The following is a 25,791-nucleotide window of genomic DNA, read 5'->3' as shown; positions in this document are numbered from 1 at the left end:
AACTTGCAATTATTTACCCAGTGCTGCAAGTGCAAAGGGCACCTGAACGTCTGATGATACAGCTCCCATACTGAAGAGCTTAGCCTGGATTTCCAGCTAAGGTGACCAAAAGCTATCACAAAGGACAGAGGAAGGCACAGGTAACAGAAGACAAGAGGCTCAGCAGCAACCAGATAAGGCAGAAGGCTTGTTGGTTTTTCAGGCTTGTTGCAGACAAAGTAGATGTTGGTTTCCCAATGGTGCAGTCCTCTCAAAGAGCAACATAAAAAGGGATCAAGGGCTCTGCAGCTGGTTTTCATCTGGACACCGCACTGACAAGGTGGGTGTCAGAGGTTCGTCAGCACTTCTGAGCCCAGAGAGCTCAGCCTGCGTGCCCTGGGAGGGGGCCAGGTGGCTGAGGGTGGGGCATAAGCGGATCTCAGGATGGGGGCTGGATAGATGCGATCCCTACCATTGTCCATGTGTTGCTGAGTTCTTCGACTCAACAGAAGCACCAAGCTCCAGCAGTGTGGGTACCCCCAAGGAAAGCAGTGTGAGTAACATTAAATGGCTTCTCCTGCCCACCGCTCTACGATGCCCGTCTTTGCTCCGCATTCCCTTCCAGTTCCAACGTCTGGTCCCTGTGCTCAGGGCTCTGCAAAGCTCCATGCCTTCAGCCCATCTCTAGCCGTTCGTTTCTCCCCTGCGTAGGCCCTGCCAATTCCAATGCCTCCATGTCTCTTTAGTTCCCTCAAAGAGCCCTAGGCCTGGAATATCCAGCCAACGCACAGCCTCCCTCTTCATCAAATCCCTCCTCAGCACCTCCATTTCCTGTCATCCCTGAAACTTGCCCTGTGAACTGAAAATGTATCAAAAACCCAAACTGTGCCCCTTCGGTTCACTGTGTGCGCCCCAACTCCCTGCATCCCTCCCTCTTTGTCATTGGCCATTTAAATTGGGCAGGGACCCTACGGGATCTCCATGTACAGCACCAGGCCTGCCCAGGCCACTGTTCAATAAATTACACCATTAGACAGGCAACACACTGAGCTCGGCCCACATGTCTCCCAGTCATTTCTCCCCTTTGCACCTTCAGTCTGTCACACTCCGAACCGATACCCTCTCATCGCTCATTCTGGTATTGCCAGTCTCCCTGCTACAACGATCACCATCAGCTGCTGCTGTCTCGGAGCTCAGCACAATACAGACCTCTCCCAGCCAAGCTGGCTGCTGTGGTCGCAGGCACAGGGCTGGGTGTCCAGGAGCCATAAAGGAAGGTGCTTTTGCAGCAGGTAGGCAAACATTGCCTCTTCCTCACCCAGCACAGCCACCCTCCCAGACCCTAACCATGCTGGCTGCAGCTCACACTGCAAGCTGCCTGGATCTAACAGGCAGACAGGGTGCAGCCACACTAGCCCATTTGGAGCATCCAAAAGGAGTCATCGGGGTCTGTTGCACTTTTTATGGTTCTTGGCACCAAACTCCAACCCTCTAAGGACTGAGCAGGTCTCTATATGTCTCTTAATCAGCCAAAGGCACCACTCCCTAGTCTGTGATGCTCCCAGGCCAGGGAATACCAGCACTGATTCTACCTGTCCTTGCCCACAGCTCCCCTGCCAGGATCTGCTTACCTACCCGTGTCTCAGCTCCAGAGGTGTTCTCTTTGACACCTCATCAGTTCCCTCTGCGGGGCAACCTCTCCTTGCAACTTACCCTGTCTCCTGATACTGTGGAAAGGGGAGCCAGTTCAGCGAGGGGCATGGGTGGTGGTGGTAGAGGAAAGTGGGGTACAGAGGAGCCTTGCAGAGATGGCATTTCTATGCTGATCTCTTCCCAAAACAGGAGACCACGGGTGACATACTGGTAGCCTCTTGTGTCCATGCCTACTTGTGCATATATACAATGCAGTTGGTTGCCATGCCATCCCGTCAGCCACTCCCAGTTCTGCTCAGCACTGTAATTAATCATCTAACACTAGTGCTGCTGTAGCATTTGGCCACCCGACTTGGTGCCCTGGCCTCATTGTGCTAGGCACTGTATAATCATGCTCCCTGCCTTGCTCGCTGCCAGAACTGAGAAGACAGTGACATGTGAAGGGCGGTGGGGAGCGGGGATACAATCTGGATTAACATTTGCCATTTTGTTTTTATTAGACCGATCAAGGACCAGAGATGCCCAGCGACCTCTTAGCCTAGCATCCGTTACCTGGCTGATTTCTTAGAGGCAGAGGTGGGTGTGCAAGAAGCCAGTCATGTTAAAACATATGTGCTAATGCGGGGATGAGCTGCACATACAGTAAGGCAGGGCTGCCCTGCTAGAAACTAAATAGGAAGGACTGGCGGGCTCATGGAGCATGTAACACAGCCTTTGACATCTTGCCACCAGTCTGGAGCCAACCCAGATCAATAGCAGCTCTTCGGTGTGAAATGAACTGGGTGGGTCTTGCCCCGGTTTCTAGCAGGCAGGCATCCCCCATTAAGAAAACCACCCTCGTGTTTGGTCCTAAGTAACCATGGGACTGAACTCGCTTCCCACCTCTGAATGCAGATTTCTGAAGCTCAGGGCAGAGATGATTTCCTGGGGTGGCATCTGGGGGAAGTCTGTGCTGCTGTAGCTGTTCTGCACTCACAGAGGATGGCAGCGCACAGAGCAGCTAGACTGGCATCTCCCCCCCCGTGTATGCTCCCCGTCCAAACATCACAGGCTGATGGAAAGAAAGCTCGGACGTTCCAGAAGGGAAAGGGCAAGTCAGACCCTAAGAGTACTACCGTGATGAAACTGACAAAGCTGTCAGTCACGGGGAAGAGATGATAGGAGCCTCCTGGGGAGCAGAGAGAGGATCTGGCATGGCAGGAGGATGCTCTTAGCAGAAGAGACAGGGTGATGCTTGGGGGAGGGAGGATGCTCTGAAACATGGGGCCTAGAGAAATGAGCGGATGGTATTTACCTCAGCAGTGACTCACACAGTCAAGTCACCTGGTTTCTGCTCTCCAATTACACTCCAGAGATGCTGCTCAGCAATCAAAGGCCCACAGTGTCTGACTCACAAGGGCCTCTGCTGGCAATAGGGCAATCACTGGGGCCCAAAAATCACAGCCAGGCATAGTGCTGCTTCTTGCTGTCCTGCCAGTACCCATGGATCCTGTCCCAGAAGGATGGGGGGGGCGGGGGGTAACTTCTGAGACCATTAGCAACAGTCTTCTCAGGAGAAGCTAACATGAGAGAGACCAGCACACACTGACAAACCTGGGTCATGTTTGAGAAAGGGTCAGGATTGGGGCTTTCCCACACCACTGAAAAGGAAAGAAGCAACTAGGGTCTTTGGCCACAGGACAAAGTAAGTCCAACGATCAGTGTATTGCTAAACCTCCTATCACTCCTCTTAAGCTGCTGTGAAAAGGCACTGGAAGATAGTGATGTATTTTTATCTGTGAGGGTATCCTCCCCTCAACAGATAGGTGAACTATGTCTCAACAGATAGGTGTACAGATAGGTGCATTACGGCAGGCCTGGGTGCATACAGTAGGTGCAGGTAGAAAACCAACATTACTTTGCACTTCTCCAGTGCCATCTGTGGAGCTCGCAACACTTTATAGATGCTAATTAACCAAGCCTTGCAATCCCCATAAGAAGCATCATTAATCCCAGCTTGCAGATGGGGAAACTGAGGCTCGTGGAGGGGAGGGGACTTTTCCCAGGTCATGGAGACCTTACTAAAAGCACACAGAAGATTTTTGTGGCATGGTGGTGAGTGTCCCTCCTACATTAGCACTTCCTCCAGTGCTAGCACCAGCATGCAGCAATATTGGTAGAAGAAGGGTACATGATTTTGGGATGTTGACACACATCTTGGGAGAGTCAGAAACAAGACCAAGGAGTCCAAGTCCTATGCTTTAACCACAGGACTTGAAAGTGCAGGGTCTTCATGGTTTACTGCAAGGTCTGGACAATTTACACCCATTATACAGCCATGCTCCTGCCTGTGGGGAATGTTACAGGAAGAGAGCCGCATTGCACCATTATTCACTGGAGGTATGGCTGTTATGCTGGATATGGGCCAGATCTAAAGCCCACTGAAGTTGATTGAAGACTCTCTCTTGGCTTGCATGGGCTTTGGATCAGGCTCAAATTGGGCAAATAGGAGAAGAGTGAAAATCGCACACCTTGGCTACAAGTTTGTGTGGATTCTGGACTCTGATATTCACAATCTCTGATTTGAAAAAGAATATTATTAAATATAATACACACATACAGCTAAATTTACTCCATGCCTTTAAAAAAGGGAGTTGCCACCATCAGGAGGCCCAGTCTGTTCTGCAAATGGATCTCAAGTAAAAACAGCTAAGTGATTAAAAGAATGTAGAAGTTTACAAATTTTTAGAAGTATTTGAAAGAAAAAATGTGAAAGCCATCTAGTACATCTCTACAACAACAAACCAGTGAGTGCACCCTGACCCTCTGGAGCAACCCTACAATCACAAACCAGTGGGTACAGCCTGACCCTTTTGAGCAACCCTACACAAACCTGCATGCACGATGAGGAGAGAGCACAGAAGCACAGGAATTGCTGGTCACACTTGTGGTCCACCTAGTCCAGTGCACTGCCTCTGACAGTGACTAGTACCGGAGGCTACAGAGGAAGGGGTGAGAAACAATGTAGTGGGGCAGTTATGGGATAACCTGATCTCCAGGGAAACCTAACCCCCAATAGTTAGGGGCTGTTTTGTGCTCTGAACCATAAATGGTTTATATCCTAAACAAAACTGTAGCTCACATGGAACCATTTAGAACCCTCCACATGGGTCAGCAGTAGGGCTTGGGTGCAGATCTTTAGATCCATAGCATGGGATGTGAGCTAAAGGAGTAACTGATAAAAATCCAGTAAGGACACAGATTGGCGTTTCAAGCTCCAGACGGATGGTTGGAGAAAGAGTGAGTAGTGGGTTGTTTTTTTTTCTTGGAATCATGGTTCCCTCACTATCCGACGTGATAGTTACCTTATTTGATTGAACCCTTGTCCTGTTTTTCCTATCCTCCTCCCATTTCTACCTTCGTGTTCGATGTCTGTCTAATTCTCGAGGTCAAGTCCACGTTTCTTTAGGTCGCCTGAAAATGCCGTACCAAGTACTGGCATGATATCAGGTTTCCTAATAGGAAGAAATAGTTTCACTGATACCAAAATACCCATTGCTGGCTTAACATCTCTGCTGGCCCTACATTCAGAAGCATACCTGAGATCAGCCCACTTCATGCACTGGAGAAAGGGGTACCATAATCACAGACCGAGTTGAATGATACAGAACCAAATGTATTCATATTTCCCTCCTTTAAGCAAAATAAGCATATACAGATATATAATTTATATATAAAGAGAATTTAAATCACATGGCAGCCATCAAGTTAACCTCTGTTTCTTTTAATTAGGTTTCAAATCTCCCATCGCTTTGAACTATCAGTACAAAGCAACTATAAATGTCCTGTTTGGAGTAACGGTGATTCTATGCGGTGGCACTGTGCACACATAACCGCTAGAATTAAACAGTGGGCACGTCATAGTTCTTTAGAAGAAGAGTTGAAATCTGGGTAAGAGGAACTGATCAAACATACATTTGTCCCTTAAAGCAAATTAAATGAAAACCACAACAAACAGCTAAGGAAGGGGAGAGGTGGAGGACGGAAAAATCAACCCACTTCAAGGATTTCCTTGAAGACAGAAGATCTCACCCAATACTGATACTAAAGGAAAACAAAATTCACACAGAACACATACTTGCAGGTGATCCAGACATTATGGTGTGAGCAGCCAAAAAATTGAAGTCCACACAAAACAGACGGAAAATAGCATGATCTGGAACACCCTGTAAGTGTTGGGTCTTTTTTATTTTTTCTTTTTAAATCAGAGTCACTCATGCTTTCAGCCCCTGGTGAAGTAAATCAATTGTGCACGGACAATTTTTTTCTCCTGAGGAGCAAGCAACTCAAGTGAATTTTTAATTCATGCAAAACCCCCAACACGTTACCATCGGTTACACAGCATGATCACATCGCTTTTACAAACGAAAAAACAGAACGGAAAAAAAATGAAAAAAAATTAAATCCATATTTTTTCTTTGTTGTTGTTGTTATAAAAATTACATAAAAACCAACTAACCGAAAAAAGAAAACGGAAAAAAGAAAAAGAAAAGAAAACACAGATATTAAAGGAAAAAACAAACAAACAACCCAAAAAAAAAAAACTAACCAGCTGAATTGGGAGTTGAGGGTGAGTTAGCTTGGCTTCCATGGGCTGACACATTTGTAGCAGTGACAGCCGTTTTGGCAGCATAAATATTGGCTTCCTCTTGAAATTTACCTATGTTCTTCTTGTACCGGATTCGCTTATTTCCAAACCAGTTTGATACCTAGAGCGAGTTCAAGAAAAGACAAAAAAGTTAACGTTTCACCTGTAATACATTTTGGTGGGGACACGGGGGAGGGTTAAGAATGGGGAATAAAGCAATTTAAAGCATTGCAGTTTTTTCTAAAAGCTTTGCAAGGAAAATATTCCACCTGCTGACTCCATCCCAACCCCGGTGAACCCCAGAGCAGTATAAAGTCAATAAAACCAATGGAGAGGCGAGCACATGCCTGTTCTTTCAACTTCCATTAAGGGCACACTGTCAACATAACAATATTGCCAACTCCTAGCATTCCACAATCACGAGACAGGTTCCAGAAATCAAGACTGGCTTAGAAATCATGAGATTTAAAATAAATCGGGGTGAGGGCCTTCATTTCCCTTCTGGGATTTGAGCGTCTAGGGTGCACACAGGTCATGTTTTAAAGCCTTTCTCTGCCACTATGAGGGCTGTAAGCTTACTTGCAAAAGCTGAGATTCTCCCATAATCACAGGACTCCAGGAGCTGTCTTTTAATGGCAGCCTAGCACCTGCTTGTGCCTTTGAATACTCCCCCGAGACCATTATTAAATGTGTTAGGATTTTAAAAATCTAATTTGCTTTTCATCATTTATCTTGCTGATTTCCACTCAAGCTTGGGCCAGCCAAACTAGCCTGGTCAGTTTCACTTCCTGGTTCTCAAGGCTGCTGCATTCAGGGTCTCTGCACTGAAGAGAAAGATTTTCATTTTTTAAATAAACAGTTTCAGCTGAATGATCTAGGTACCCAGGAAACTCTTCTGTTCTTTTTGATTGGGTTAACTCCAGTGCCTGGCTCCTCTAAACAAAACGAAACCTTGTGCCTAAAACTAAGCTGTCCGTGTCCCTTTCATGAGAATGCCAGTCCCATGCACTAGGAAGCTATGATCCCCCCAACACACACTCAAACACACCCTGGTTTAATGCTCTCTCCATCACAGTAGCATGTGCTACTTTTTGGAGCACATTCCAGAAGAATTTACAGGTACAGCTGCTGCACTGGTTACTCTGGTCTGGTCTACACACACAGTTTTACCAATATAACTCAAGTTTTAGCTAAATCAGGGCAAAACCTGTATGGACGCTCTTAATCCAATTTAAACCTGGTTTACGTGCAAATTCTGTGTGTAGGCCAGGATTCCAATTGAAGGAGACAGAAAATGGAGATTGTTAGGGGCTTTGCTGTCTGCTTCTTTTGGTTTGGATTTCATGACACTGCCAGGTGGTCACAGTCCCAAGCTGTCAGCTCAGATCATGCTTCCCCAACCCAGATGCAGAGGTGGGAAAGTTTGCAAGGGCAGCCATCAATGGAGGTGTTTCAACAGACCTTTGCAGCGTCCTCTGCGTGCATGGTGCCTCGACTGTCTACAGATTTTCAGAATGAGACAGGTTGAACTATGATTTATAAATACAGACTGAACTTCTTCAGAAGTAATTAAGGAAATGGAAAACTATGGGCCAGATCAGTGGCTGGCGTAAATTGGTAGAGTTCCACTGATGTCGACATCAGTTGAGGATCTGGCCCTATGCAATGAATCTGTCTCAGAGAGCACCATGGAGAGTTATTAACAGCTAGGCTCTAATTGATTAATTGCAATTAGTCTCCACTGAGGATTTTAAAGAACGTAGCTTTGACTCAATTGCATAAAGATTTGTGGTGGGCAACTCCCAAAGGGTTTGGATAAGCACCCGAAAGTTTAGAGTCTGAACGTTCATCTGAAATACATGAAATTCTTGAGTTGGCAAAATCGGGCTGCATTTCTCACTAAAACAAGCTCTCTGAAAGTTTCTGATACTTTGTGGTGTCTCTCAATCCTGGCCCATGCAGTCCCATTTGGAACCAGGCAGCATTATTAACAATAGTCTCTTTCCTCACTTACACTGCGTGTTGTACCCATCAACCTCAAAGCACTTTATAAAAGCAGGTAAGTATCATTCTCATTGGACAAATGGGGAAACTGCAGCAGAGAAAGGTGTCATACCACAAGTCAGTGGTAATGCTGGGGACTGTACCCGGATCTCTCGACTTCCCTTCTGGTGCCATTTATAAAACCATCACTAAGGGTAACCACAGATATGGAACTGAAACCAGCACAGAACTTTTAAAAATATTGGGAAGATTTGAGCTTGAGTTTTGGAAGTATGTTTTGGGTGTCTTCTGGTTTTATCTGGAGTTCTCCCTCCAGAAAGGTCAGTTGTGGCAAAAATGAATAGGTTCCCAAGGACTGTTCAAAACAGGGCTGGAATGAAACTGGACTGTGTTTTCTGAAGGCTGAAAGTCCACTGACCTGGTGTCTATGTCACTGGATTTACCTCCGGTTGTGCTATCAAAAGAGGATGGGGACCTAATCAGACATGTTCCCGTCCCCTTATAATATCAGTGGCATTCCCTACTTCCAGATCTTTAATGGATCATTATGAAGGTTGCAGGGTGCAATCCTCATGGATGTGTATATTGAGACATCTGCATAGTTAAAAGATTCAGGAAAGGTCTGAGCAACTTGGGTCTACAATCTTGAGCTGGAACTCTAGAGTTCTGGACTTCCTTTTCCTTCCAATTGTGTGCCATGGAGCTGGGACTCTTGGCATTTTGGTGCTTCCACTTCCAGATGGAGTCCAAGAGTGCAGAGGCCATGGCAGGAATAACAGGAGCTTGGGATGGGGGGACAGTTGACTGAATTTGCTCTCATCTCAGGAGAGGTTCTTGGCTTGAGGTTAAAGTCTGAGGACTTCTGATTTAATCGATGCGGGGTGGCTCATCCATATCAAGTCCCACCAACAGGGTCAACAGACACAGAGCTGCTAGGGTCAGCTGTAAACTCCCCTTTATGGGAACTCGTTTCTGGAAGCTCAGTGAGCATGGCCAGACCGTCCTATCAGTATGCCCCCTAATAATCCCTCTCCCTCTGGCCTGGAGCACTCTCCCTGCCATGCCATATTTGTTGGCGTTGGTGGAGCGCCCCTCGGCTTCCTGGAAACAGAAGTGCTTTAATATGCTGGACTAGACAGACACAGACAGGCCCCCAAGTGCCTTCTCCTGTACTTGCTCTCAGCAATCTCTTGGGACTGACCTGCCCTCATACCTCAGGCATAGTTATGTTTAACTGTGGGGTGAACGGGAGTGGGGATAGGCCACTGTTCAGGAAGTGCTAAGCACCACCCTCTGAAAATCAAGTGCCCCGTCGACCTTCTAGTTGGAAACCCAAAATCACTCATCACTATTGAACATCTTGGCCTCACTTTTCAAAATCATGGCCATCTCATGCAGGATTTCCCCAGACAAGTTCATCTGTGTTGGCACCCTGTCTTCTGAGTACACCAGTTCAAGCTATTGATCCATCTAGCCAGGAATCCTATTTGATGCTAACCAGATCAGATCTGTGGCCCATCTAATCTGGTATCCTGCCTCTATGCATAAACCCATTACTGGAAAAGTCCAATATTCCATCTACTTTGGTGTGTCACCTCCTAGACCAGTTAGCCAGTCTTCTGTAGGCTAGGCCTGTCTCTTAGATTGCTACTCTGCATTAGGATTATGGCGATACAGATGAGACTTTTGTCCCGTTCTAAATGCTGGATATTTGGTCACTGGTATCCAGCTAGTGTTTTGCACTCACTGAATAACTGCTGCTTGTTTCACTGCATGGAAAAAAGATAAATAATCCGTCCTGTTTTCTATGATGCCTTCCATCTGCAGGGATCTCAAAGTGCTTGATAAACTTCGCACAGAAATCCCCTGGCACACCATTGCAATGAGGCTACCTCCGGAGGGGATGGCAGCAGCTATATAACAATGCACAGTAACACTGCACCGGAAGGGAAAAACATATCCAGCTGAGACTGAGGGGTGAATTTCAGGAAGCAGAATGGAACTACTGAGATTATAAGTTGGCCATGAGATGGGAGTTAACAGCCTAACTCTTGCAAAAAGGGTCATGGCTCCTTCAATAACCTCCAGTTGTCAGGAACACTTCTACTTCTGAGTCATAGGGAAGAGAGCCAATGATTGGTTCACTGACACCCCTTTCAGCAAGATCCAGGCTTTCCTTTGAGGCCTAACACTGAAGTTATGGAAATGGGATGCCTTGTTAAAAAAGCTCACTCAGAAGATAAGGGCTTGATACAGAAATCACTGGGTGAGGTTGTGCCCGTGCCACGCAGGAGGTCAGACTAGATGATCACAATGGTCCTTTCTGGTCTTACAGTCTATGAACTAAGGACCTAAGGTAATTGTGCTTGCTTTGCGAGAGCTGAGAGGAGCACAGCCCAAGGCAGTATGAACTGAGGCAGTTACAGTGCAGGGAGATAACGTCTCTTCACGTAGCTTCCAAAGGGGTATTCCATTGACGTGGTGTGGATAAGCACTCAACTTATCTGTACCGCTTTGGCCTGAAAAACCATGCGGGGATGGAAATCGTTAGGAAAGCAGCAATGTTTCCTTATTTCAGTTTGCTCAGAAAGATCGCAAGAACAGTTTTTCTCCTGGAAATTGGCTCTTTCTGCTCCAGGCCCTAGGGAGTGCAGAGATGGCATGTGAATTACAAAAAAGTGAATGGAACTTTGTTGGATCCCATAAAAACATCCAGGGTCAATTAAAAGTTCAGGATGAAACACCAGGACAGTGCTTGGTTTATTAGAACCAACGTGCCCCATGTGTAACCTTGGGATGGACTGATGGTCATTTGGGTCTTCTAATATATGTTGTTGATTGGAGGTCACTACATGAGCATTTAAGGAACAATTAGCAAGATTCCCTCAGGATTACAGATGGCTACAGTCTCCGGTTTGATGTTGTTCCTTCCAGAGAAACTGAACAGCCACGCTGGGTGGGGACCTGGCCCTAGTTACTGTTGTCATCTTCATGGAAACATGTGACCCAAATGACACCACCAACCTGTCTGGGAACATGAGGGAGCACAAGATGGCTAACTCCCGGAAAGCGTGTGGATTGGCTGTGGGCAAGACTACAGGAGGCCATGCTGATTGGTTCCAGACTTTTCAGCCTCTGGCAGCCAAATACAGTAGGAGGAACAGGGGAGGATGGAGGGAAGGAAGGAGCTGAGCATAACTGACAACCAAGAACGTGGCGGTTGCAAATTAGACACTCAACTGCTCTGCTCAAGCCTTGCATCAGCATTCTGGTCAATGCTATATGCCCCAGGGCACAGAGGCTATTCACCTGCCCCTTTCATTACATGGGCACACCTTAGGGTATAGCTAGTGAATTTCCTGTTTCCATACAAAAATTGCATGTGCCAGCAGATGAGAGAGGCATTGCGTTCAGCAAATACAAGAGTAATTACCCTCTATGCCTTTAGATGTAAAAAAACAATCCTGCAAATCCAGCCCCCAATCTCCAGCCATGAGACCCTCAAACCAGAAACCCCACTCTAGCCACAGCCTCCTTCCTGGTCCTTGCTCACACAGCTCCTCGCTCACACAGCTCCTCAAGCAAACCCCTGCCAAGCCCCACGTGTGTTTGTTAGTTGTTCTCTAGCTTGCGAGGCCAGGCATTGGCCAAACATAGCACTTGCCCCAGAAATCTCTTGGACGCCTTGCTCAGCTCTCACTCTGCCACCTCCTCCATCCCCCAGCATGCTCGCCTCAACCTCTACCGCTTAAATTCCATATTGGCTCTATTCTGCAATGTCACAGCCAGCCCCTGCCCTGTCCATCTCCATCCCTTCCAGGTGATTGCCCTAATACTCCCCTTCCAATCCACATTTCTTCCTCAATGGGCCTTGTCCCCCATTGTTGCATACACAGGAGTGGCGCCAGGGTTTCTGATGCCCTGGGTGGACGGCCGTTTCACCGCCCCCCGCGGCCCCGGTGGAGCTGCCGCAGTCATGCCGGCGGGCGGTCCGCTGGTCTAAAGGCTCTGGTGAACCTGCTGCAAGCATGACTGCGGTAGGTCCGCCGGAGCCTTTGGACCAGTGCACTGTCCGCCGGCATGACTGTGGCACCTCCACCGGAGCTGCCACAGCAGCGGACCGTCCGCCGGCATGACTGCGGTAGGTCCCCCGGAGCCGCGTGCCGCCCCCCTGGCAAAATAGTGCCCCCCCAAAATTCTGGCGCCCTAGGCCATTGCCTTGGTCGCCTAAATGGTAGCGCTGGCCCTGTCCATACAGCCTCCAATTATTCTCTTGCTACCAATCTAGCAGTCATCCCGCAATACACCCACCACCGCTGTGGAGATCAGTAAAGAGACGCTTGCCTGGTTATTTGTGCCCTGCTGGAGAAACGCAAGGCTATTATTTTGGTGCTACTCCCTTTGCCCGACCCCTTACCTGTGAGACTGTGATGCCACACTTCTTGGCTAGCTCTTCTTTGGCTTCCTCACTAGGATATGGGTTGCTGAGATGGGAATAGAAATACTCATTCAGGATTTCCGTAGCCTGTTTGTTGAAGTTTCTTCTCTTCCGCCTTGGCAAGGAGAAAATGGAACAGAATCAGGGCCAAGGCTCCAGAAAGAGGGAAAGCGCTCTGGGGATGGGAATCGTATTTTGCAGTTCCACGGGTCCTCTTGCCTCTCCATTGCAAAGTACTTTGCAAACCTCCTCTGCTCAAACTTTGCAACACCTTGCGAGGGAAGCTCTGGACCCACCTGGCCTCTGACCTGCCTCCCCCCGGCCAGTGCCCTGGTTAGGAGGTTGGCCCCCCGGTGGGCTAGTGAAGGAGACTGCATGACACGGTAGTCAGGGTGGGCTGGGGATTTGATCCACTTGCATCTCAAACCACATTAGCCCGTCTGTTCTGGTCCCTTACCTTCATACTGGATCAGATCCATTGGTTGTCCCACCCTCTGCCAGACCAGAGCAGATCTTTGCAGTGTCTGCTCTGTCTAAAGGCCAACATGAGAGATGAGACACCCCCCCACCCCCACAAAACATTTTCTCTCAGGCGGGAGATGGGAGAACTTACCGCGCATCTAGAAATCGGGAGCGCAGGATCATGACGGCTTCGCACGTGCTCTGCTTGAGCTGCATCTGGATGGAGCTGAATTTGCGGTGGATGATGCTGACCATCCGCTCGATCTCCTTTGGTGAGATGGGCCGGGTCCGGCTCTGCTCGCGCAGGAGGTTCATCACGTGGGTGGTGAATTCGTTGCACGCCTGGGACGGCAAGAAAAACAAAAGAAACCCCGGGATCGGAGGGTCATTCGGCCGTGTTCAAGACTATATGGTGCCAGCAAGCCAGGTAAGGCCACCAGCGCAGGGCCCCCACGGAGCAGCACAGCAACCAGCTATCGAGATCTAGCCATCCAGCTGTGACCTGACACCGCATCCGTTTCCATAGTGTCGGATCACTTCCCCTTTCCACGGTGGGAATCAAGCTGCCTGCAACTTCAGCCCTGAGGTGGTGGTGAGGGTTTCTAAAGGAAAGAGCCTTAAATTGGGCCAGGGAGGAGATGAAACTGGGCCCAACCCTTTAGAGTATACCTAGGAGCCAGGCGGAGAGGACTTGTTGGGTCATGTAGAGTTTAATTCACAGCCCATTGAGGAAAGACTCATTGACTTCAATGGGCTTTGGATCAGGCCCCTCATCCACTTGCCAGCTTGGGTGGGTTTGTCCCATAATTTTTTTTTTTTTTTTTTTTTAGTGTTTTGTCCAGTCTAGGATTTAAAAATGACCCAAGTAGTGGAGCTTCCACCTTAAGTGGACTATAACGTACCCTCTCACCTCTACACTATCTCCCTGATGCTTAACCTCCATCGTCCTCTGCTTGCTTCCATCCCCGGAACTCTGGGTCCTCCATGGACCACTCTAACCAAGCCCTCTCCTTCCTGAGCGCTCCCATCCTTCTACCAGTGACAGACAGTCGCAGTAGGGCCTTCCCTTCATCATGGCTGCACACGGTCAGCTTTTAACCCTTCTTCAGTTTAGGAGCCCTCCTGCCCCTGGATCTATATGGCTGCCCTTCCCTCGGCACCCTTCCATTCCTCAGTATCTGTCTGGTGATGGGCTGCCCACCAGGGAAACAGATTAAGTGAGAAAGAGGAGAAAAACATCCAGCGATAAACTGCGCAGCCAGCATCTGAGACAGCAATGGGGAGTCACTGCACAGAACACAGAACAGAACGGGTGGTTGGGCAGAGGCCTTGGGAGCTTTAAGAGGGATCAGAAAGGAAGGATGGTCCAGTGGGTTGGGTGTTGGTCTGGGACTCTGGAGACTTGGGTTCAAGCAGCTCTTCTGCCACAGGCTCCCTGTGTGGCCTCAGGCAAATCACTTAGATGCTCTGTGTCTCAGTTTCCCCATCTGTAACACAGTTAATAGGACTTCCGTACCTTGCAGCTGTGCTGTGAGGATAAATACAGTAGGTGCTCAGACACTTGGGAGGCCACATAATCCATATCTGGCCCAAACTCTTCTCTCTAATTAACTATCAGCTTTAGAACAGGCCCTGATTAACACATATTGGTACTTCACTTTGAAGATGCAAAGAGCTCTGTACTGATCCCTTCATCTCTGACATACTGGATGAGACCAATATCTCGACCAGTCTGGTATCCCATCTCCTTCCATTCGCAGGCAGGCCAACAGTCTGACTATACTGGCCTGCAATCCTGCCAAAGTACCCAGTGCCTCATGAGACCAGCTCTCCCATAATGCATGTGGTCTGCTATGCAATGGGGTGCCTGGGAGCTGGCAACTCCTTCTTAATTGAAGCCCACCCAGGATCAGCTGCTGTTCTGATGCATGTGAGGTGGCCTATCCTAACTCTGTCTGTGCTACAAATGTTATTTATGGATGGTCCCAGGTCTCAGAGTGCTTGCCCCTCAGGCAGGGGAGAGAGGTGCCAAAGGACAGGATGGTGGGAGTGGGCCAGAAACAAGCGTGGGAAGCAGCGGGTGCTGGTGGTTCAAATGCACCTTAGGCTGCTGACACGGGGAATGGTTAATTCTGCAGGCATGCAGGGTCCCAGAGACAGGGGGCAGTCAGAGCCCCCAAAACGACCCACATCAAGTGGCTGCGGGCGCTGAAGTGATACAGACCTGCTGCAGGTTTCCAACACATCTGATAAGTCAATAATGATAATAATTAAAGCAGTGCAGGCAGCATGAGACGGGCACCATGATATGAAAGGGCAAGCAGGTAATCACTGGAATTAGCGTGCTGACGGCACAGCACCGCCCCGCTGTGTGTGCTCCCACCACCCGTGGTACCCCACTCCTCTCATGCCCACGGGGGATGTTTGTTTTTAAAACATTTATCAGTCTGCTGCATCAGATGCTGGCAGGTCCGTGCAGCCAGGGGCTGCTGGGCCAGAGGGAAGCAAACCACTTAGCAACACAGATGAAAGCCTGCCTCTGAAAGGGAGGCGACCTGCAAAGATGAAGAGGAAAAGCAATGAGTTGCTGAAGAACTTCACGGCTCTGTGCTAAAAGCAGGGTTGGCTGGGCTGGGCCTCATGCCTTGGGGCCACCGGACAGCCACGCAACACACCCAGAGCAGTGCTCCCACTTCACATGAGGCAAGTTGCTGCTCTCTCTCCCCTCAGACCCATCCGAACGGGGTAGCTCACTGCCCTCGTGGCACCTGGGGCCCTGCTCTTGCTAGGCCTTGTAAATCATAAAGGTAGTCTTGGAGCAACCGCCCCAAAAGCCAGGACTCTTCGGCACTCAAGAGATGCTGTGAAGGGGAGACTGCTACTGTGACAATCACCTGATTCACAGAACTGTAGAAATGTCAGGCTGGAAGGGACCTTGAGAAGTCATCAGGTCCAGCCTGCAGCACTGAGGCAGGACCAAGTCTACCTAGACAGTCCCTGACAGGTGTGTGTCCAGCCTGCTCTTAAAAGCCTCCAGTGACGAGGATTTCACAGCCTCCCTTGCAAGCCTGTTCCGGAGCTTAATTCCCCTTGGAGACAGAAACCTGGTACCTACTATCTAACCTAAATCTCCCTTGCTGCAGATGAAGCCCATTCTGTCTTGTCCTACCTGCAGTGGATATGGAGAACAATTGATCCCCATTCTCTCTGTAACAGCCCTTAACACATCTGAAGACTGTTCTCTGGTCCCCCTATAATCTTCTTTTCCCAAGACTAAACAGGGCAAGTCTTTTTAACATTCCCTACAGGTCAGGGTTTCGAACACTTAGATCATTTTTGTTGCTCTTCTCTGGACTCCCTCCACCGTGTCCACATCTTTCCTCAAGTGTGCCCAGAGCTGGACACAGTACTCCAGCTGAGGCCTCACCAGGATGGGGAAGGTGTTCTCAGAGGAGAACTCCGCTGTTCCCTTCTTTCTGAGCATGTGTACGCTTGGACTGTGTCTTCCTTAGGAGGGCAGAAGGTAACCTGGGGCACAGCCTGTATATGGTGTAAAACAGCCTCTCCCCTTTCACAGACTGACATTTTAATGAGAGAACCCAAGGGTTTGGGTTCGATCCCCTGAGTTGAAGACATCATTTCAATTGCTTCTCCCCTTCTCATCTTAACGGACTGTGGATCCTCTACTCCCCTTGCTGTCCCATCATCCCATGGTGCTCTAAAGACATCAGCTGTAGCTAACTACCCAGTAGAAACAGCTAGCTGGTCAGAGCCCTTGTGAAGGTTTCTGTACAGCACAACCACTGGCCCCTATACAATCCACGTAAATCGTGAGGAAACCTCCCTCGTCTGAGAGATCTGCTATACCCCCTCCTGGCTGTTTACCTGGGTGCTGAAAGAGCCAGCCCCATGCTTATAGACTCCAAGTAGTTTCAGCCTGCCTTATGTTCACATGCAAAAGAACATTATAGACAAAAACTGAAGGGAAAAGCTGTGTCGAGTCACAGCAACATCAGGTCCCTGAGATGAAGCCAGATACTGGACTTGTCCCAGCCAGCTCCTGTGTCCTGGGGCCAGCTTACCTGCCGGCAGGACAGCTGTGACCTGGAGGGGACATCTACCCCACACCTTAGGCTCACGAGACCACCCATGTGCATGATTTCAGGTCAGTGCAAACTGATGCTGTCGGGATGCAATAGTCACAAACCACATTCAGCCGTCAAGATAAGAAACCAAAGCGTTTGGAGCTCAGCAGCCACGCAACTAGCCTGCCTAAAGCGCAGCTACTTCTCCAAGCCCTGTCTGAACATGGAAACCTCTCAGCAGGCCTCACAACTCTTCCCGACAAAAGCCCTGGATCCTCTCAACCTACGGTCTCCTTGGGATGAGGGGGGAACACCCAGTAGATCCTCTGATGACCCTTCCAGCATCCCCCTGGGGCTTGTCACCTCTCTCCGCATTCCCACAGGGTATGTAGGGCACTGCCGTTGACAGGCTGCAGATGGATCCAATCATCTGCTGCACCATCTTGAACTGAGCTGAATTCTCTACGGCCACCAGTGTTGGCAGCCTGAGGATCTCTGGAAAGGGCTGCCTGAGCCCTGCCTCTGATCCCGAGCGGAGAACTGGGGAGGAAAAGCTGTTTTGATTCTCTGGCCCAGAGAGATGGCAGCTTGGTGAGACATAGGACGCAGCAGGGAAGACCAAGACAGTCCTGGCCAAGGTGCCCTTCTCACTATCCCTTTCCATGCCATTTTGAGGGCAAAGGTGGAAAAATGTCAGGGCTCTTTGCACATGGGAAGTCATGATAGTGACGTTACAGCAGAACTCAGTTATCCAGAGGTCTTGGGAGTCATTCTGAAAAGGCCAGACAGCCAGAGAACCTGGCCAGCAGGCTTTGATGTCGGAGCTGCAGGTCCTCTGCCCCAACTCGGACTCACAGCTCTCTTGTCAACAGCTGCCTGGGCTCCCCACAGCCGCCTCAGCGAAAGGACAGGAAGTTGCATGGCAGGGATTCACTGCCCAAGTCTTTATCCACAAATCAGACTCTGACACAAAGATTAAAAATCAAACGTGGAGGGAAAACATCTGACCCTGGGAAAGCCACAAACTCCAGGAAAGCAGGACTTGGCAAGGCAAGGGTTACTTGACACTTATACTTCCCACCTACTGCGGTCAGATTCCCCTCACTGCTGGTTTTCCCAGCACAAAGAAGGGCTCAGCGGAGAGGGACTAGGCAGGAGTGCAGCTGGCAGGCTGTCCTCTGGTTGGGAGTAGTGTGTTCTGGCTTTGGACAGCAAGAGACCTCATTTGGTTGAGGGGAGATGCAGAAGGGGGCAATCAAGAGACATGCCTTGCTGTCAGTCCAGAACACAGACAATGGAGTACATTTCTCTAGACAGTAAGTCCAATTTCTGCTGAGCCAACGGCTCATCGTCAGTTTCATAGCCAATGGTACACAAGGGATGTAGCCAAAATGATTTTTTCCCCATTTTTCAGACCAAAAGCTCTCCCAGCTCTACTCCTGCAGAGCCATGCCTTATTCACTGAGACTGTTACCAGGTTCCTTGCTTTTAATGCCAGATGAACCCATTGTTGTCTAGTGTGACCTCCTGCGTAACACAGGCCAGACCATTTCCTGTGTCTCATTCAATGTGCATCTTGTTCACCCTGTATAAATTCTCTCACTTAGTGCACGCCCCCTACTCCAGTCAGTGGGTCCCCCTTTCCTCTACCTCCACCTCAGTGGGACTGCCTGTCCTGCAGGCTTCAGGGACTCTACAGCAAAGTAGCAACAGAAACCTTCCTGCACAGTTCAGCAGAGGGGATAGCTTGTAGCTGCTCTCTTGAAAAGTACCTCAGCTTTCCATAGCTCCCAAGCACCTAGGGTATGTCTACACTAAACACAGCGCAAGCCTCCTTTCTGTCCACACACAAATCTGTCTGACTCTGGTCAACAAGCACTCAAGACCAGATCCTAGGATCTTGCTAGGGGGTTGGCTCGGAGCCCAAGTCCCACTGAGATTTAGGTCCAAGCCTGGTCATGTTGTAGTGTGGAAGCCGCTCAAACCATAGACATTTATCAGAAGGTCTGCATAGTGCAGTATGGATGTGTTAGCTATTGCCCCTGTAAACCCAGGTCTAGCTATTGTAAGCCTGGGTTTACAGTGCAGTGTGCACGCTCAAGCAAAGGCTTGGAAACACTAAGTCCACAGACCCAGGTTTACAATCCAGTGTAGACACATTCCTATTGGGCAACAAAGGGGGCAGGGCTGGTTCAGTGCCCCTCCAACGCTTGTTTAAATGTAGCTACTCCACCAGTGGTCACCGGCTCTCTGGAGACGGGGAGGTGTTGGTGCCGTTGTACAGGGCACTGGTGGGACCTCATCTGGAGTGCTGTGTGCGGTTCTAGTCGCCCATGTTTGAGGAAGATGGATTCAGACTGGAGTGAGTTCGGAGAGGGGCTACTGGGATGATCCAAGAAGTGGAAAATCTGTCATATGGAAGGAGACTCGGGGAGCTTGGCTTGTTTGGTCTAACCAGGGGAAAGCTGAGGAGAGATATGGTTACTCTCTGTGAATATCTCGGAGGAATGGATACCAGGGAGGGAGAGGAATTATTTGAGCTCAGTACCAATGTGGACATGGGAGTGGATGGATATAGATGGGCTATTGGGAAGTTTGGACTTGAAATTGGACAAAGGCAGAGTGGGGTTCTGGAGCAGCCTTCCGGGGGGAGTCGTGGGGGCAAGGGACACATCTGGTTTCAGGACTGGGCTTGATAAGTTTGTGGAGGGGATGGTATAATGGGATAGCCTAATTTTGACAATTAATTAATCTTTGACTACTAGCGGTAGATACGCCTAATGGCTTGTGATGGGATGTTGGATGGGGTGGGATTTGGGTTGCTGCAGAGAATTCTTTCCTGGGTGTCTGGCTGGTGGGTCTTGCCTACATGCTCGGGGTTTAGCTTATTGCCATATTTGGGATTGGGAAGGAATTTTCCTCCAGAGCAGATTGGCAGAAGCCCAGGAGGGGTTCACCTTCCTCTGCAGCGTGGGGCATGGGTCATTTGCTGGAAGATTCTCTGCACCCTTGAAGTCTTTAAACCATGATTTGAGGACTTCAATGGCTCAGACACAGGTTTGATACAGGAGTGGGTGGGTGAGATTCTGTGGCCTGCATTGTGCAGGAGGTCAGACTAGATGATCATAATGGTCCCTTCTGACCTTAAAGTCTATGAGTCTAAGTGTTACAGATTTTGCAGGATGGTCTACTTTTTGGCTGAATCAGGCCACCTGTCCTACAGACACCAGTGGCTGAAAGCCTTTATAATCTGGACATTGAAGAGCAGCATGCAATGCAATACAGGTGTTCCGCCTTTCACTCATTTCTCACACCCCTGTGGGTCTGAAGGAGGAGAGGTATAATGGTCTGGAAGTTACAGTACAGCACAATATAACTCAGCTGTCTGTCACTGACAATATGGTTAAATTGTCGTACGCAATGTGCCTCCTATGAGCAGTTCAAACACTCCTCAGTTAGCCAAATCTCAAGCAATTTTCACCAGGATATTTAAGGCATTTTCCCTCAGCCATGGCGATTTCCCACCCAGTTTCAATTCCACCCATTCTGGCACTCAGGCTGTTCAAAAAAAGCTCCTAACAATTATTTTTATAATGGGAGAATTATGGTCCCAAGCACCTCGCCTCACTTCTCTGTATCCTAGGTACTTATACACCCTCATCACCATAGCATCCAAGCAACTCACAACCTGTAACGTATTTCTTCTCACAGACTCTCCTGTGAGCAATAATCCCCATGTATCGATGGGAAACTGAGGCACGGAGACTAAGAGTATGTCTACACTGAAAAAAACAAAACCAAACCTGCAAGTGAGTCCCACTTGGTGGCAGGGCTCAGGCCAGGCTTGCACGGTGTTCTGTTTCCACTTTGGGAAATATGGTCACCCTACCAGTGAGTTGTTAGCAGAGTAGGGAATTGAACCTGGACCATTGGTGGTGGGGGGCGTGTGTGTATGCCACCAGAAACCAGGGCTCTTGAAAGCAGAGATGCCAGGTGAATCAGGCAAGCCCTGCATGGCCGGGGGAGGGGAGTAATCAGGCAAGCCCAGCTCAGGGGTGCTGTGAATCATTAGCAGAACAGATCATTGAACCTGGGTCTTCTGAGGCACAAACTAAGGCCCTAACCATTGGACCAGCCTTCCTCTCTCCTTTTACTCCTAAGAGGGGGTGAATATTTTTTGGTCAAGCTTAAAAACCAAACAATCCCCTTTACGCAGACTCCAAGCCTGTCATAGGAGCTGGCTGAAAATCGCAGAATGAGTTTGCAAAAACAAAAACTCAGAGTCTGAAATGGCTCAGTTTTGCCTTCATCACAAAGTTTTCCAGGGTCGTTTTCCATGAATTTATCAAAATTTTGATCAAAATCCTTAGGTAAAAAGCCAGGTTTTTCAGTAAGCGAAGCATTTCTCGAATGATTTTGATTCAAATACTGACACTATTCTGATAACAAAACCTGGATTAAAACAATGCATTATGGAAAATTTTGCAAAAACAAAACCAAGCCCCAGACTGTTTTTGACATTAACAATTTTTTGCAAATAAATCAGAAATAAACAAAAGTTTATATATATATATATATATATTAAAAAAAAAACCTGTGCAAAAATTTTGACCAGCTCCCCACGTCGGATTTCAGCTTGAACAGTGGATGTCTCAGGAACTTCTGAGCTACAGGGGTGTGTAACTGCTACGCTCATACCACCTTGACAATAGATGTCACTAGCGCTCCAGCCCATATACACACAGCCATGCTGGCTTGGCATACAGAATTGTGTGTAGGTAACATACCGATTCTCTTATCGGCTCCATTTTCTGTTGCATTATTTTCCCTGTGCTGTACAGGCAGATTATCCCTTGAATGGGTTTATTTCCTTGATCAGAGCTTCATTTAAACCCTGCCTTTGCTTTGGCCGGGAGAGGGGGAAGCCTCTGCTTAGCCTCCACGAATGAGCCTGTTACCTGTTCATATTTCTCCAGCTCCGTGTGGTAGATCTGTCGGATCTGCGAGAGTTTAGCTCTGTAGTCAGAATGTTCCACGGAATTGTCTGAGCCAGCCCCTCCGGATGCTGCTGCTGCGGCCGCAGCCGCTGCTGAGCCTCCTCCTTTCTCAGGCCCTGCCACGCCCTCTGCCAACAGCATGTTGTCCAGTCGCATCAGCTGTGGGTCTGTGGGCTCCTCTTCCTGGGCTCCCCGGATACTTAGAACTGTGAGAAGAGACAGAGGAGGGAGGGAACTATTAGCAATGCCCTGAGGATGAACACAAACAATAGCAACAGCTCAGCAGGCAGTGAAGGCCAGATCCTCTACTGAGGTAACTCAGCATAGCTCTAGCCACGTCAGTGGAGCTGTGCCAATTGACACTAGCTGGGATCTGGCCCCCCCAACTTCAAGGGAGCTATGCCCTATTTATGCCGACTTGGCCCTTGCTTGCAAACCCTCAGTGTGCTCTAGTTCACCTGTTCAAACCCAGCCCAGCTGGCAGTGACTCAATGCAATCACCAGCTCATGACTCTACACTGGCCTTGACCTGAAGCAAGCTGGGGCCTGGAGCAGTTCCCAGTGGCCAGAGCCCACAGCACAACTGTCCCTGGTCGGCCCCCTAGTGACAGTCTCACCGGGAGAGTCCCACCCTGGATGGGCCATGGACTCTGCTCTCACCCTCCGTGGTGCTCTCTCTGGAGTAGGGTGGTGCACGTTAGAAGATGCTGGCACAAGGTTGCCACCTTTCTAATGGCTGGCAGCTTGACCCCCGAGGCCCAGCCCCCTGCCTTGCCTCTTCCCCCAAGGCCCAACCTCCTCTCCACCTCTTCCACTGAGGCCCTGGGCCCAGCCTCCCTCTTCCCTAGCAGGGGTTGGCACGGGTTAACGAGCTGGTGCCTCCCTGCACCCCGCGGTAACCAGACTTTTGGTTCAGGTGCGATTAAGGGTTACCAGGTCTCCAAAAACCAGGCACCTGGCAAGCCTAAATGGCACCAGGACACAGAAGCCAAAAAACAGACTGTTCAGGTAAAAACCTGGATGGGCGGCAGCCCTAGCTTGCACTGCTACTTCTCATGCTGTCCTTTCCTCTGTGGGTAAACAGAGGGCTCCTGTCCCCAGGGCTGTCAACCAGACCCCTTTCTCTAGCCCTTCCTAGAGTGGGCATGGCAAAGAGACCTCAGCACTGAGGATTGAACCAAGTTTTGTGAGACAGGAACCCTGCAGATAGGCCCCACTGGTGGCAGAAGTGCCAGGGTGAATGCCCCGATTGAGCCCACCCTTTCCAAGGCTCAAGAGCTGCCACCAGCTGGAGGCAGAACAGGGAGAAAGCAGACCCCACTGTGCCCCACCGGCTGTGGTCAGCAGAGAAATCTCCACTGGTGAGCCACGGCTGGAGCTTAGAGCGTGGTGGCTAAGGGGCAAGGGGCTGCAGACACATTTCCTGCCGATGGTTCTTTGCCAGCACCTGCACCCCCCATTTCAGAGGAGGGGAAACCCACTGGTGCACTGAGAGTTAATGCTGCAGACACGACGCTTTAATAAACAGATCGCAAGTCCTGTGTGCATCTGGCTGACCCTGTGGGCTCTTGCCAGCTCTGGTTGTATCCGTAGCCTTTGCAGGTCACCCTCATGAGGTTGTGACAGGAAAGGTAGATGTGAGGCCAATAGAAGAGGACATTTAGTTATTCGGGGCATCGTGTTCTCCACATGACCAGCCTGGGCTGCAGATTGTTTACACATGCTCCTCAATTACAATGGGAAGAAGAAGTGCTTTCGTTTTTGTCTTTTAAAGGGCATTATATTTTTGAAGGCAAATAAAAAACTAGAAATCATGAGACTAATTAATAACATGGCTTTGTATTTCCAAACAGCTGCACAAATATTAGATCATTCACGGTGGAAATAATCATTCAACGAATATTAACTCTTGGTTACATGGGTTTCTTTTTCTTCCCTTAGGGAAGGATCTCAGAGGGCTAAAACCAACAGAAATTCAATAGTGAGCTATAAAAACCTAGAATTCTATAGGTGGGGTCAAGGTGCTCTACAGAAATGCAAGCACTCTATTATATTCCAATCCATACGGCTTATCCTTGGGGTTGATTTCTACATATCGTTTTTCTGCGATCACATCTGACTCCAGAATCTGACCGAATGATTGCTCTGCTCTTTATTCTCGCAAGAAGAAAAATTAACAAGATGCAAAATCTTGTTCTCAGATCTGCATAGCAGATAAACTAGAGGCACTAACAGCAACTCTGCAACCCCAAAAAAATACAAGCCTGCTTTGCCTGATGCATTGGCTGTTGCACGCACAGAGAATACAACAGGAGACAGAATCAGGGCAGGATTCCCAATTCTCTCATTTTTTATGACTGATACAAAGGACACAAGGATTTGATTTCCCCCAAATTTGCAGAAACGCATCACAAACAGAAGGCAGATCTGAGAATAAGGCAGACGGCTGCAAGTCTGGAGACCTGGCTTCTGCTGTTAGCTCTCGCATTCATTCCCCGTGTGATCTTGCATGAGTCATTTCTGGCCTCATCCTACTCCCATCGAAGTCTACAATAAAACCCACATCAACTTCAGTGGGTGCCGGACGAAGCCCTCAGCCTTGATCTTGCAACAAGCAGGACCCCTGTGCAGAACTCATTGCAGGATCAGGACCTTAAACTACTCGTGCCTCAGTTTTCCTGCCTTTAAAAAAAAAAAAGGGTTTTACAAGGCTTAACTGACATCCTCTGGTGGAAGACAAAGGGAAAATAAAAACTATTAATAATAATAGTTTTATTATTTGGAAAAAGCTTTGTGTCATTCTTGGGACTTACTTGAATTGTACTAAGCCAAGAGAGCAGCAATAACCATATTCTCACAAATTACTTGCCAAAGAGAGAATTTTCTAGTATCCTCACAGCTTCAATCCATGCTTTAAACACATATAAAATCACTCTCTGAGTGTTTTCCTAAAATCACTCTCTCGCTTTTTTAAATTAAAAATAAAAAATTACAGCAAAAACACAAAAAAACAGCACTCCACTGCTCCGGGCTCACTTGCAAAAGTGGAGGCCCAGCCTGAGTTTGCAAAACTCTTGTGTGCGTATGGACTCTGCCAACGGGCAGCTGGGTAGCAAAATGGTAAATATGTACCAAGCAGCCTGCCTGAACATTCCAGCTGAAGTGGAGGGAAAAAATGGGGCGGGGGAATGGGCGAACTGGCAACTTATGATGCTGAATTGCCATTTTTTTAAAAAACTGACTGTATTTTAATTTTGTAAGCCTTGCTGGGAAGGGTAAGAAACAGCTGCATTTAGACAGAATCTGGACACAGTCAGGGATGCTAATAAGAGATAGGAAGAACCAGTGCACTGAATTTCTATAGAGATTCTGCGGGACAATATATACTGTGACAGACCCAAACCAGTGGGGTACAGGAGTCTTGCAGAGGGCAAATATACTGGTCACTGGATGAGTAGTTTTCTGTTCCCTGAGTGACCAGAGCAGAGGCTGCACTAGAGTAATCAGGAACCTACTAGAACCAGTTAAGGCAGACAGGCTGATTAG

The 25,791-nt window shown here is 48.8% G+C and overlaps 1 protein-coding gene across 9 annotated transcripts in view; it reads right to left on the bottom strand.

The window, feature by feature from the left end:
• Positions 1 to 25,791, bottom strand: part of PBX1 (PBX homeobox 1) — a 266,955-nt gene that overhangs the window by 30,559 nt on the left and 210,605 nt on the right. For 6 of the 9 annotated variants that reach the window (XM_075067942.1, XM_075067948.1, XM_075067947.1 and 3 more), the window contains 4 exons: positions 22,207 to 22,451; positions 13,315 to 13,505; positions 12,681 to 12,816; positions 6,221 to 6,380 (listed from right to left, as the gene is read on the bottom strand). In XM_075067942.1, coding sequence (XP_074924043.1) covers positions 6,221 to 6,380; positions 12,681 to 12,816; positions 13,315 to 13,505; positions 22,207 to 22,451 — 732 coding nt within the window. The remainder of the gene's footprint in view (positions 1 to 6,220; positions 6,381 to 12,680; positions 12,817 to 13,314; positions 13,506 to 22,206; positions 22,452 to 25,791) is intronic. The other 3 variants (XM_075067943.1, XM_075067949.1, XM_075067944.1) reach the window with 1 other exon arrangement.

This window comes from Chelonoidis abingdonii, chromosome 7, assembly GCF_003597395.2.
Source record: "Chelonoidis abingdonii isolate Lonesome George chromosome 7, CheloAbing_2.0, whole genome shotgun sequence".
NCBI lineage: Eukaryota > Metazoa > Chordata > Testudines > Testudinidae > Chelonoidis > Chelonoidis abingdonii.
Note: the sequence above shows the minus strand (reverse complement) of the source record. Positions and strands in the feature narration are given on the sequence as shown.